This window comes from Daktulosphaira vitifoliae, unplaced genomic scaffold, assembly GCF_025091365.1.
Source record: "Daktulosphaira vitifoliae isolate Bord-2020 unplaced genomic scaffold, ASM2509136v1 Scaffold_5, whole genome shotgun sequence".
NCBI lineage: Eukaryota > Metazoa > Arthropoda > Insecta > Hemiptera > Phylloxeridae > Daktulosphaira > Daktulosphaira vitifoliae.
Genome location: NW_026099576.1, coordinates 13,239,083 through 13,253,287, shown reverse-complemented (window position 1 = coordinate 13,253,287; position 14,205 = coordinate 13,239,083). Strand labels below are relative to the sequence as shown.

At 25.8% G+C, this 14,205-nt stretch overlaps 4 protein-coding genes across 5 annotated transcripts in view; 2 read left to right on the top strand and 2 right to left on the bottom strand.

Annotated features, from left to right (window-relative positions):
• The window catches only part of LOC126908628 (3'-5' exoribonuclease 1-like), a 30,929-nt gene extending 29,096 nt beyond the window's left edge, over positions 1–1,833 (bottom strand). The window contains exons 1-3 of the mRNA XM_050690872.1: positions 1,806–1,833; positions 1,321–1,741; positions 800–938 (exon numbers count right to left, since the gene is read on the bottom strand). Of these exons, the coding sequence (XP_050546829.1) occupies positions 800–938; positions 1,321–1,741; positions 1,806–1,818 (573 nt within the window). The 5' untranslated portion in view covers positions 1,819–1,833. The remainder of the gene's footprint in view (positions 1–799; positions 939–1,320; positions 1,742–1,805) is intronic.
• The window catches only part of LOC126908192 (bifunctional endo-1,4-beta-xylanase XylA-like), a gene marked incomplete at its 5' end in the record, with an annotated part of 256,907 nt that overhangs the window by 205,670 nt on the left and 37,032 nt on the right, over positions 1–14,205 (top strand). The gene's annotated exons all lie outside the window — the stretch shown is intronic.
• On the top strand, positions 2,171–4,374 carry LOC126908631 (nucleoporin Nup43). Of its 2 annotated transcripts, none has more exons than XM_050690878.1 (7): positions 2,171–2,424; positions 2,490–2,603; positions 2,664–2,797; positions 2,860–2,981; positions 3,452–3,597; positions 3,802–4,060; positions 4,131–4,374. In XM_050690878.1, the coding sequence occupies exons 1-7, from the start codon at positions 2,305–2,307 to the stop codon at positions 4,304–4,306; spliced, it is 1,071 nt and encodes a 356-aa protein (XP_050546835.1). In that variant the 5' UTR covers positions 2,171–2,304; the 3' UTR covers positions 4,307–4,374. The 2 variants fall into 2 exon arrangements, with proteins under 2 accessions (XP_050546835.1, XP_050546834.1); XM_050690877.1 differs by having other exon boundaries at positions 4,128–4,374.
• The window catches only part of LOC126908638 (uncharacterized), a 6,048-nt gene continuing 4,139 nt past the window's right edge, over positions 12,297–14,205 (bottom strand). Inside the window, exons 2-3 of the mRNA XM_050690895.1 lie at positions 12,475–13,284; positions 12,297–12,407 (exon numbers count right to left, since the gene is read on the bottom strand). Coding sequence (XP_050546852.1) covers positions 12,355–12,407; positions 12,475–13,246 — 825 coding nt within the window. The 5' untranslated portion in view covers positions 13,247–13,284 and the 3' untranslated portion in view covers positions 12,297–12,354. The remainder of the gene's footprint in view (positions 12,408–12,474; positions 13,285–14,205) is intronic.

Here is a 14,205-nt window from a genome sequence, read left to right as displayed (position 1 = left end):
TCAGCTGAATCAACTTGTTTCTGAACAAAATTGAAAATTGTATTTCATAAAATAAGATTATATGACAATAATTTAATAAGCCAATCAAAACTTAAAACATTCAGTTTGGTAAGAATGTACATTTTTTTTAAATGGCAATAATTAAAAATTAATATCAAGAATTTTTATACAAAGTTATTTTGTTAAATTATTACTAGTTACTATGAACTACTTTCAGGATGATTTATAACAAATACTTATCTCTATTTTAAATAGTTTATAAATAATTTTTAATAAATGTCATATTAATTCATTAAACAGAACCCAACTCCATGAAAAGTCAAAAATGTCATTGTTTAATTTTTCTTCTTTTTCTTCCTTGCCTTAATCCCAACTACTTGGGGTTGGCCACCCTTATCCCAAACTTCCAATTGACATGATCTTCCACATTCTCTACACTCACATCAGTTTTCCTCATATCGCATTCAATAACATCTCTCCATCTCTTTTTTGGTCTTCCTCTACCTCTTCTTCCTTCAACATTCATTTCTACAACTGTTCTTACAGCTTTCGATTCTTCTTTCCTCATACCATGACTAAACAATCTAANCTGATTCTTCTCTCCTCATAACATGACCGGTTTGGTTATAGATGGTTTATCTAAGTCTATTTTTTCTTATCTTATCCACGATTGACACTACACCTATACTCCCTCTTATATGTTCATTTCTTATCCTATCTTCTCTAGTCACTCCACTCATCTATTTAAGCATTCTCATATCATTGTTTAATTTTTTCTAAATCAGTTAATTTTTCTTACTTGTGTAATTCCAGTTAGTCGCATGCAAAACTCAGAAAGTTTTGGATTAATAGTAGGTTTTACAAAAGCTTGAAAATGATCAATTATTTTACGTTTTTTTGCATCAACTAAAACCGCTGGAAATTCTATTATTTCAAATCTGTAATTAGAGTAAAAGCTATTAAAAATACAAATTAAATAAGTTAATTTTGAAATTGTTTCAACAAGAACAATTATAAATTTTCCACAGTTATAAATAATAAAAATCAAGAATTTAAGAAATTTAAATTTACAAGGGCAAAAATTAATTTTTTATTTTTTATAAAATCCAGAGAAATCTATTCTGTAATTATAAGGATTTAATGGCATCTCAGTTAACACAAAATATGATTCTTAAGTTAAAAAAATTGCATGATATTTACTATAAATAATTTTATTCACATTAAAAGTAAGCTTTCTCAATGTTAAAATAATAATTATTTTTTTATCAATAAATGAAAGATATGAATTTACTTTTCAATATTTTTCATTATATATCATACTTATAATCAGGAGGATTATTTTCGGTACAAGTTGCTTCTATATCAATTATTACAAAATATGGAAAGTATGTTGATTCAGATTCACATATTTTTGCTTTTATGAGTGCTTGCATTCTGTAATGGTTTTTCAGTCGTTTTTTTAATACATCTATATCACCTTCAATATTGAGATTTTTTTTTTTCATTGTATCCATTAATTGCCGTCTTTTCATGCGGTTGATTTTGCCATTAACTTCAGCTAAACGGCGAAAAGTTGGTAGATGTTCTTGTGGTATTCTACGCATATCACAGTCAAATTCTTCACTATCTGAATCGATAGTATGACTTGATGGTTTAGATTTGTTTGCCATTTTTAGTGGAAAACAAACTATGTGAGATCCATACAATTGTATAATGTAAAATGGGGCTTTACTCCATTTAGCTATAATTAAAATTTTAATTATAAGAATTTAAGTTATAATAACAAAAATATATTATCTTATTACAAATTGAACACATTTATTTTAAACTGAGACATAATAAGAGAAATAAATTGGCTATATTATGCTTATAGTTTAAATTATGCATATAATAAGATACAATAACTTAAAAAGTTCGAAACCTTACACAAAGAATTTATAGTTAAAAATAAATCTAAGTCGATTTAAAATAAAAAATGTTAGATAAGTTGGTGAGAAAAAGAGATTAAAATTTTAAGAAAATATCATAGTAACAGTATATGTAATTTTATGANGAGATTAAAATTTTAAGAAAATATCATAGTAACAGTATATGTAATTTTATGAAAATTTCATACAATCTGTGATACATAAATTAATTTGATAAGAATAGACGGTTTAATTTATTATCACTATATATCATTTCTAAATCCATGATTTCTAAGAAAGTTCATTTAAAACACGATAACTGAAATCTGTTGAAAGAACTCATCTGAGAAACCTTTAAAATTATATATTTTATTTAATCTGGTGAAAATTTCAAATAATGCCACATTTTGACACATTTGCTGAATTTGTAGGTAGAAAAATAAATAAAGTAAGATGGAAACCGGAAGATTTAATGACATCCACAATGTTTGTAACAGGTTCTTGGGATAATGAACAGGTATATTAAGTTATTGTACGAATATAGAACATTAAATTATAATGTTTATATCATTTTTCTCGTAGGATAATGTTGTGGAATTGTGGGGTCTAAATCCTGAAGAGGGAGAGCTAACAAACGATTTCCCTCCAAAATTATTAGATTCTATTCAACAAGATGGTGATGTTACTCAAATAAGAGTAAGAATTTAAATTATGCTATTTCTATTTTTCTAAAATTTACTATGTTTGTTTATTTAGTTTCTAGATAACAAGTATGTTGCTGTGAGCACAGACAATGGTACTGTAAAACTATACCAAGTAATTGGTGAAAATGAATCAAGTAAAATAAAATTAAGTGAAGTATCATCATGGGAGAAATTACATTCTTTAGGGTGAAAATTGATTTAAAATTATCTTAACAAATATAAAATAAAGAATTTATATATAATTTCAGAGAGGGACAAAAATGTTCTTGCAAGGATATAGCTATTTGTAATTACTCGATGGCCACTATCGGAGAAGATTATAAAATTAATATTATATCATTGAATACCAAACAGGTTCATCAAGCACTTGGTAAATAAAAAAAATTAATTGTTAATTATCAAAAATATATAAATATTTTATTTAGGTTAAAAAATAAAATCATAAAAAGTTTCATAAGATTTAACTTTTGTTTATTCAGCAAGTCAATTAACATGTCTTATAGTTCAGTATCTATCTATCCATTTTTTTAGAGTAACATTAAAATACATATCCTTATCAACCTTATGTAAAATATTTCATTTATTCAAATGAGCTTATCTCATTATATAGGAGATAGCACACATAGGTTAAAGCCTATTCAATGTCATTTAAGAGATTTTAATTAACCTAAGAATTAACCATATCAACTTATAATTTATGTGGTAGTAAAATTATTAAAAAATATTCATATTTTGAAGAAAAAAAATATATATAAATCAATGTAATAACATGTTATTTTATATTCTAGACAAAAGTTTAATTATATTAGTAAATTAATCTGTTTATTTTCTATTTTTTAGAAGACGTAAGCAGCTCACCATTAACTTGCATTTGTTTTTTGACTGAAACTCAAGTTCTGTGTTGTAATGCACTTAGTCAAATTAAGCTTTGGGATTTGAGAGTGGATAAAAGTGATATAACTGCCAATATCAATAACTTTACTCAGGTAAATTTTTAGCTCNTGAAACTCAAGTTCTGTGTTGTAATGCACTTAGTCAAATTAAGCTTTGGGATTTGAGAGTGGATAAAAGTGATATAACTGCCAATATCAATAACTTTACTCAGGTAAATTTTTAGCTCGGAAAATTTTTATTAATGACAAAAGTTATCTATAATAACTCACAAATTTGATGTTTTTTTTGTTTTTTAGAATCAAGTGCCAGTCACATGTATTGCTCAACATCCTAGCCAAAAACATTTTATTTTTACTGGATCAGAAGAAGGTGATGTTGGTGTCTGGGATATGAGAACCAATAGTCTATTAACCACAATGACAAGTGGTGATACATCTCCATTAACAGAGTTAATATTTCATCCCCTAGAACCTGACCATATGTTTTCATGTTCATTTGGTGGAAGATTATTGCAATGGAGCTCTAAAAAGTCATATTTGTGTCTTAACGATCCAGGTACTACGATGAACAATTAAGTTCAAAATTATGTGTAATAATATTCTAATGAATAACTTTATTTTAGTAGATATGGAATACTCAAACTTTTGGGTGAATACAGATAAAGTAAAAACACGTTTATCAGTTAACGATGTAATTCAACCAATTTTTTCACCAATAAACTCACTAGATATTCAAAAACAGCAACTAATATGTGGGGCTGACAATGAAGCTATTTATTTTCTAAAAAATTTAAAACTTTAAAGTCATAAATAATGAAATTTTATGTAATTTTTAATTTAAATATATTTTAATTTCATATATATACCTAATTATATTCATTGGTTGTCCTTATTTAATTTTTCAAAAAACAAATTAAAAAAATATGTTGTAAATACATNTATTCATTGGTTGTCCTTATTTAATTTTTCAAAAAACAAATTAAAAAAATATGTTGTAAATACATAATATTTTGTATTTCCTGCAAACATCTGCATAAAAATACATTGCACAGTCGTACTTATGAGACTGTATTTTAATACAAAATATGTTGAACTATTAATGAATATCATGAGTTCAAATAATGCTACTTTATATTAGTTAAACAATCTCACATATGTATAAAATTGTAAATAGTAAAAGAAAAATTAAGAACATTTTTATCTACTATATTTATTTCTTAGAAAACAAGCTTTTAAAATATACTATTTATTATAATTTTAATAGATTTCTGGAAACAATCGAGGTTTTATAATTAGCTTAAAATATTAAAATTAAAATAATAGTTAGGGTGACTTCACCAATAAATGAATGGTTAAAAATTTTTCATAAAGTTGTTTAAATAACTCTGAAGTAAAAAAAAATAATAATTGAAAAATATTTAATAATCAACTGTCATCTTAAATATTTTTTTAAAAATATCATATATTTTAGCTTACACTTAATTTTTGCTCAATTTATAATATACATAAATATCAGCCAAACTGCATAAAAAAAAAATTAATTTTAAGCTTACTTGAGATTTACTAGAAACAATATATATCTATATGGTATAATGATCTTATGATATCCACGCTATCAAATTTTGACTTGAAATTTTGAAAATAAAAAATTTGTATTCTATAGTAAAAATAAAACTACCATAGATGTACTAATCATAATATTTGACCAAAAATTGAAAAACAGAGACTGTTTTTGGAGTATTTTTAGTCAAAATACTAAAAAAACATTGAGCGACCAGTAAAATTTTTTTTAAAAAACCTCAAATCTTTACAAAATACCTATTCTAATGTATATAAAAAATTTTAAATGGTTCTCATTAAAATTTCGAAGATTGACTTTTATGGATCTACCCTAATGTATATAATTAAGAGTTATAAAAATTAGGTTGTAATATTTGGCAGCTTTACATGTAACATAAAAGTTTGTTGGGTGGTAGAAAATTAATATTACACCTCAAAAATTTTCCTTTAATTGCGCCCGTGATCAAGGGCGGACGAAATAAGCACCAAGATAGAAATAAAATATGAAGTATTGTCATCATAATTAAAAATCCTATGATTTTGCTTAGATTTATTTTGAAAACTTAAAGGTACTAGTTTAATTTAAGTAAGAAATATTAAATTTTTTTATGTTTTTTATATCGACATAATTAGGATGTGTTCCATTTAAAAAGTGAAACAGTCTTATAGGAATCATAAGTATAATGCTGTATACGAGCTCATCGAGGGTCAGTGTAATATTTACATTTAAATTGCAAAATTCATTCAGTCAATGTGATAACCCTCGTACACTATAATATCATACCAATTCACAGCCAAAACGTTTAACAAAAGGATGTGGTGAGTTCTATAGAAATAACAACCGTATCGAAACGATGTTAATGTTGCTATTGTTGATCAACAAAAACTTTAATACCTACTAGGGCGAGAATATTTATAATAATACAACACTATGCTTCGGAAAACATTCTAACTAACATCAATAATAATTGTAAATAATAAAGCCACACGCAAATAAAATTTGGTATTCAATATACGACACAGAAGAATTTTGCTATTGACTAGGTATATATTGTCAACAAAGTATACACCCACGCGTGCCAATGTTTTGTATTATTAGTTTGCATTAGAGTAAAATATGAGTACAAAAGCTTTTAGTTATAATATCGTTTTGTAAAATACCTATAATGCTAAGAGTATAAAGTTTGTATTTCTGTATATGATCGTTTTTAACTTTCTATTTAATATTTCGATTGTTAGTTGCAATCGTAAGTCATTAGTTTTTACTATAGACATTGATGTTTAGAATACTTTGAAAAAATGATTTAAATCAATGAGTATTGCGTAAAAATTTGAATAGTGTTAATGAATTATTCATGTTGAGAGAAAGTTTTTAATTTTATTTGCTAGTAATTAAATATGGAATTCAAAATGATTTTTTAACGCTTGCCACTCGATTTCTTTTAAAATAATCAGTTTTTTAAATTATTTTATTTTTGAATTTTGGTAGTACCTGAATTTTACCGATTGACTATGTAATCTTAATCACGTGACAATTTTTTTTAAAAATAGAATTTCAATATTTTATTTTTCATTCGTTTATAGGCGANCACGTGACAATTTTTTTTAAAAATAGAATTTCAATATTTTATTTTTCATTCGTTTATAGGCGATTAACCTTTGAGCAGGCGCGTACCTATTTTTAACATTCATAGTCGCGTAGGGGTCTATTAGACCCCATTTCTAAAAAAGTATAAAATATGTATAAAAAAGTTCATTTTTTTTAATTCAAAGATATTATTTGTTAGCATATGCTATATAAATATAAAAATTAAAAAATAAATAAATGACAAAATTATGTGCATTACTAAAAATTATATTACGTAAAAAAAATAAAACTTAATTTTCAAAATTTCATTAAAAAATTTTGGTTTGTAAAAAAATTATTTTAACTGCAAAATCTTATTTTTAAGACGGTAAATAAAAGCTTTTACTATTACAAAATGTATTTTAATTAATTTTTCTTGTATTTCTTTGAGCTCAAGCACGGCTTATATTTATTAGTTTTATATGTATGTACATTTATATAATCATTTTTCTTAATTGAATTTTTTTATTATTAATATTACAATACATTTAATTATTATGACACGAGTATATACAATTATTCGTTCAAAGTAGCACTTCGATTACCGATAATCAATGTGTCCACATTGCGACGGGATGTATTTATTTACATGTTTTGTTCGTATTTGTTCCGTAACATCGAGTAGTGGAAATTCTCAATAGATTATTTATTTTTAAAAGTTAATTGCACATTCGGTGGCAGATCCACATAATCCCAATTCCACAATATTATATCGATTATAACATTGCATTTACGATAAAACGATATTTTGAAAAAAATACAAGTCCAAAAAAAAATTATAACGTTACAAGTCGCGTGGGGGTCAATATGACCCATTTCAACTTTAATGGATATTTTAAGTCTTACATTTTTTTATCGAAGGGATTTATTTATGAAAATCGATTTAATATTACTATAAAAACCATCTTTAAGGGTTAAGAATCGTTTAGAATCGTATATGATGCACTTTCTTATTCAAAGTATATATAGTAAACATAAATCACGAGTCGAGTAAGCGGCATTTTTTTAACATAAGCCTTATGTTAAAGTGGGTCCCATTCAATATTACACGGTAAGTAAATAACCACCTGTTCACCCCTGGTAAAATATATAAAATGATCGATACACTATGTTTCACACAATATCTTCAAATAAAGTATATTTATTTCTGCATATTTCACTACTTATTAAGTATTAAAAATAAATAAGTATACACTTTATGTGAATAATTCGTAATATACATGTACAGTACAATATTTAATACATTAGATTTAAAATAAAACCGATAATTGGGTCAGATATAGTAGGCAATAGAATTATCGAATGTAACATACAAGAAGAAAGAGTTCCCATATGAGTATCATGGTAATAAAAGAAACGACATCATATTAATGAACAAAAGGGTAAGTTGATACGTTAATGATGAGCGGATCTCTGAGAAGAGCATCGTGTCGCAGGGGAGAGAGTCCAAGAGACATCCGGCATCGGTTTTGACTGTGGTAAATCCTATTACACAACATTATTATAGCGTGTTAAGTATATGAAGGATATACTATACCATACACTGTAAAATATGAATACCTATGATAAAAAAATTACTATTAATTTTTATAGTTGACAACGTTTTTAACTAATTAAACTATACTTATTAATCGGGGGGAAATATTTATTAATTAATTAAAAGAACAAGTTTTTTTGTCTTTAAATAAACACAACATATTATTTATTTAACAAATGAAATTTTGTTAAGCATAGGCACAATTTAATGTGGTTTAGGGGTGACTTAATCCCCTCTAATTCTATCACGCCCGAATTATGAAAATTGCATGTAAAAATTTATATAGAAATATTTTTAAGAACGGGAGAAAATTAGATTAGATTCCCCAGCATTTAGTTCGGATTGTGTCTATGTTGTCAAGGCTTTAATATGCTAAGTATGCGAAACTATAGTTATGATAAAATATATCCTGACAGGATGTATTGAGTACGAAAAACTAATTACAATTTATCAAAATGATCAAACTAGACAAATAAATACATTGTACGTTTTTTAAGNTATCAAAATTATCAAACTAGACAAATAAATATATTGTACGTTTTTTAAGTATTCTTACTTAAAAATTTAATTTCTGTATATTAATAAAGTAAATAATAAAAGGGTAATTAATCAAGTAGTAGGATACCAACATTTTAATATACGAGTTTATAAAAAAAAACTTAGTCAGCTTTACAATGACATTGATTTTATTCTCTGTGGTTAGGGCCACTCTGGGAGGGGCGTGATAACGGCCCTGGCTGTGACATACATATTTTACGAACTAATTAATATTTGTCCAACGAAATAAACTAATGTTAAGATTTAAAAGTTTTGAAAAAATTCCATTTTCAATATTTTGATAACATAATAATTACTTACTCTATTGTGTACGATACAGCTTTCAGTTTTACTTGACTTACTAACTTTGTATTATTTTTTAGTAGATGAAAACAGTTTTATATTTGAACTAGCGCAACGAAATCATATTAATTGTCCTGTTTTATACATACATGTTAAAAATAAAATCGGAAGAATACTTTAGAATTTGTTTGTCCAGCGGATAAGACACACGAGTTCCGTGTGACAATCAAACTAAGGAGGAAATGTACTTGTAAATATAAAATAAGCATTTATTGTAGGATGTATACTAACCCGAATACATTCGTCTCGGTCGATGGATTTTTTCGACCACATCCTCTGTGACAAAGGTGACCGAAGACGCATCTCATTCTGCTTGTTGTACGGATACAGAGTATACGCGCGATTATTCTCATTATACTATTGTATTACAACGATTTAAAAAATATATAATACAATAGGGCTGTTCGGTCATTTGTGCGTGATGAGTCTTTAAAGTGTAGGTGTACAATTACTAGAAAATAAATACCTAAGCATATACATCTAACGCGTTCAATTGCGTATAAGCTCTTGAACGGAAATGTAATCAGATCGCGGATTTTGTAGTATCACAAAACGCACAACCGAAACAGACTATCTGCGGTTCATCGAACGGAAAGGTTATTATGTACACAAAGCCATTTTTAATTACTCATTATATTTATTTATTTCTTATAATTTTCAATCGTCATTTCATACTGATTGTTATGCACCAGCATAACTTAAGCGGCACGTTTCTATTGAGTGTGGTCGATTTTTGAACTTTTCTTGAGATTTCAGTTCACACCTGTAAAATGAATTCTAAAATGCATTTATGACGCTCGCACGGTTTAAACTCATAATCTATTTGTGTTTATTTTTAATAAAATATGATAACAATGCGCATTGACGATGTGCTTTCACTGGAAAATAGTGGTTCGTATTGTGCTCTCTTGAGAGCTGCGCATCCCGAGAGGTACAATAACAACATTGTTTTCTCCCTTGTATTTGATCTGGTTGTTGGTACGTTCGGTTTCACTGGTTTGAATACATGTGACCTCATGTAAATAATGAAAGTGTAATAATATTTGGCCGTGTACCGTTTATTAAGCCCTTACGCACCAAGTAATCTAAATTGAAAGTCAATCTGAACGTTGGAAAAAATAACATTAAACAGAATAAAATAAGTACCACCCGGTTCACACCGGTTACTCGCACGCGTAATCCCGTCTTTGTGCGGATGAACACCCAGGCAGCAGTGATTGTCACACGTCGAGTGGGTCACTTTTGACCGCGTGCAATCGACCGAGTTGCTTGGGGTAGGAAATAATGATTTTTCTTAGACGGCAGTAATAATATTCAGGTTCAAAATAACAAAATTATGACAACAGTTGATTATCTAGACGTGTTACGCTTAACGGCCGCCGGGCACGCCGTATAGTTTATTGTGCGGCAGATATGCGCTTCAAATACTTCATTGATACAGATATTGGATTAAGTAACGAGAATAGTCTTTCATTTTGAGTGTATAAACTTTTTACTGCACACAACACACACTTGAAATCGATTATGTACATAACACGACGTTAGACATCAGCTCTTCTTACTGCTACCTTTACATAAATGTTTTTTTATGCTGCGGCGGTATTAACAATTTTTAATTAAACAGGCGATATCGCCCAGTTAATACAGTTCGGATATCATAGTTTATTGAACATAATAAAGAAGATCACATTTTCACTAAATGGATTTATAAATGGAACCAATGTATATAGAGACTTTATTTCGAGGACATATAAAACCTCGTTAGTATAACGAATTTTATATCTTTGAAAAACAAACTTGAAATAGATTTTTGGACAAGAACAAACACGATAACGACAACTTTTTCAAGTAGAAATCAATAAAAAGTATTTTTTGTAAATATAATCTCAAGTTTTATGATTTATGGCTTTCATATCAATCTCAAAATGAAATATTGACTCTAATAATATACTTTAATAGTTAGAGTTAAAATCAATGAAATTGATGCTTGGTTGAAATTTCCTATAAATTTAACACAAAGACGAATCAAATTATTTATCAGGCTTAATATTTACTCAAATATTTATTACACAAAAAATATTCACTTATTGAAAATACGTTAACGAAAAAATACCATAAACATTTTTTTCCATAATCGATTGATAATTAAATGTTGTATAGATAAAAATAGCACAATATAAAGATTAACTCATATATATTCTATTTTAGTTAAGCAATTACTAATTATGTACACATGTACAAGAAATACAATAATTCTATTACAGACAAAAAGTAATTTGGTTATATTTTCTACAAAAATAACATTATATATTCAATTTCAATGACCATTTGTACATAAAAGACAAGTTGTCGAGGCAAATTTGTTTTTTGACTTGTAGAATGTAACATAAGCTTCAATTTAACACACGTTTGAAGCTCTGAATAATTCCTAAATATTTTCAAAATTTAATTTGAAAAGGTTTTTCTTTCGTGTACAGGTTCCCTTTTTTAATTTCTCATGTGAACAGGTTAAGGTTTTTAAATAAAAAATTATACTTATTAAAATTTAATATCTAAGGTATTTATAAAAAAAATTGTTAAAAATAATATGACAGTGTTAGGTAAATAATTTTTAAAAATTTAATATTTATAAAAATATTAATTTTTGAGAGATTTCCTCCATTTACGTGGAACGAGGGAAATTATTTCAATATTTGTGGGTAGTATCTTCAACTAGTTACGATTTGTAATCTTCTACATTTTGTTGAAAAAAAGTCAGTCCTGTAAGACCTGATAAAAAGTAGTGATAGATAAAAAAAAAATATGTCTATATATATTCATATATAAACAAATGTTAAATCAATACCTTTTAAATTTAGGTGTGAGGCCGACAATGTCTGGTGATAAAAACACCCAAAATTCGCCTTCACTCCTTACTATAATATTTACCATGTGTATAACCAAATAATAAATTGGCCGAACCGTTTTATATTTTAAAATATAATAAGTATTTATATATACATAAAATCTAAAGTCGTTTATAAAAATCTCTAAAATTTAATTTTGATATTTACTAAATCATATTTAATAATTTTATTCGCTTTTAGAGATTAAAATATATTTGAAAAAGAATTATACACTTTTTTTAAATATTTATTTAAAGATTTAAATAATAATTATGTAAATTTTGATTAATTATAAAACATTTATATAAAATAAAATTAATTTCATTACATGTTTAATTAAATTATATTTGTATTGACATTGGAAGTTCTCCATCTGATGCTTTAAATTCCAAATCTAAATTAAAAAAAAAAAATTAATCATTGAATTGATATTTAAATTAATATATTTTTATTTTAAATACCTAATTCAATTGGGTAATCTAATCTTTCTATATAAGTTTCTTCAGTAATTGGATCAAATTTAAATCCTAGTTGAAAATACTTGTCTTTAATTACTGTTTCAATGTAATTTTTAATTTTTCTTCTTAAAAAATTGAAAGAGATCATTTTTACGTCTTGGTTAATAATGATTTTATATTCTTCATGCCACCCTTTCCATAAATAATGCATATCATAGGGTACAAATTCACAATGGGAAATAACATTATTTTTTATGTCATCTATTATATTTTTAGAAAATGAGTGTACAGTATTTAATGTCCAATAGTATGTTGTTATATCATCACGCGAAATTGTTTGTATGTTTAATTCGTCATGAATATTTTCGATTTTTTTAAATATAAAACTTATCATGAAATAGTTCCGAAAAAGAAAATTCAATGGTTTACTATGTAATGAATCCAAAGCATCAATGGCTCCTTTCATTAATGTTGCCATTGGAACAACTAACATGGATATTATGTTTATGAGTCCTTCTGTGCAAATATATCCATTTATAAAGTCATTTTCATCTAATTTTTTCCTACAACTTTTATAGACGTTTCTAATAACTGAAAAAAAAATATTACATATAACTTTTACGTATGTGCATCCAAGATATAAAGTCAAACTTCGTACTTTTTTATCATATTGATGGGAACTTTTAGGTTTTTCAATTAAATTTTGATGATAATATGTATGAGTGGAGAATTTGATAGAGTTCACATCGTTTAAATTTTTCCATCCTGAATACATTAGTAACGTATCTACTTTTTTTCTATGATCCGAATGTGCTGTTGTATACAAAAATATAGAAAATAATAAAAAACAAAAATTGATAAGATTTAATGAAAACATTAGAAAAAAATGAATATTAATTATTACTGAAATTTTTTGATCAAAATATAATTCGACGAAGTGCCAAAAAAACTGCATTTATTATGTTCTTCATTTATAAATAGTAAGGTAAAAATTTATGTTAAAACATCTGTCGTATTATAATAATATTCTTTAATTTTTTTATTTTTAAAGTTATTAAACTTATTAAATATTTACCGACAAATATTCAATATGAAATTTATTATTTTCTTATATTAACTAACAACATAAATAATATATTTAAAACAATTTAAAGAAATTAAAACTGTATGATATTTTCACAATTTAAAATTAATGTTTAAACGTATTCATATGGTATACTTGATATTGTATAATTGATATTTATTTATAAATTAATTAAAATAAATAAGTAACTATTTCATTCACACTAGAAAAATCTATTCGTAAGAAAATCCTCAATATCTTTAGTGTGTTTTTACTTTTAAATACAATAAATTATTTATTCTGTAATAAAAATATCGTAGATTGAGAGAATTATTTGAAAATAAAGTAACACAATGTAATAACTAAAATAAAATTACAGGATTTGTTATATTTAAGGTATAATGTAAAATGAAGTACGCACAAAAAATAAGGTATTCTGTATGTAGCTACCAAAGGCGTAAAGCATTTGAGTAAATGTATTTGAATAAAAGTATTCAAATACTTTCATTGGTATTGAATAGTATTTTTAAATACATTTAATAAAAAGTATCTGAGTAGTATTTTAAATACAATTATTTAGTATTTAATACTGTTTAATATTCAGTACTATTAATATACTTTTTTTTTAGCTTCGATGCGAAGCTGAGAAGGTATTGGTTTTACTAAGATGT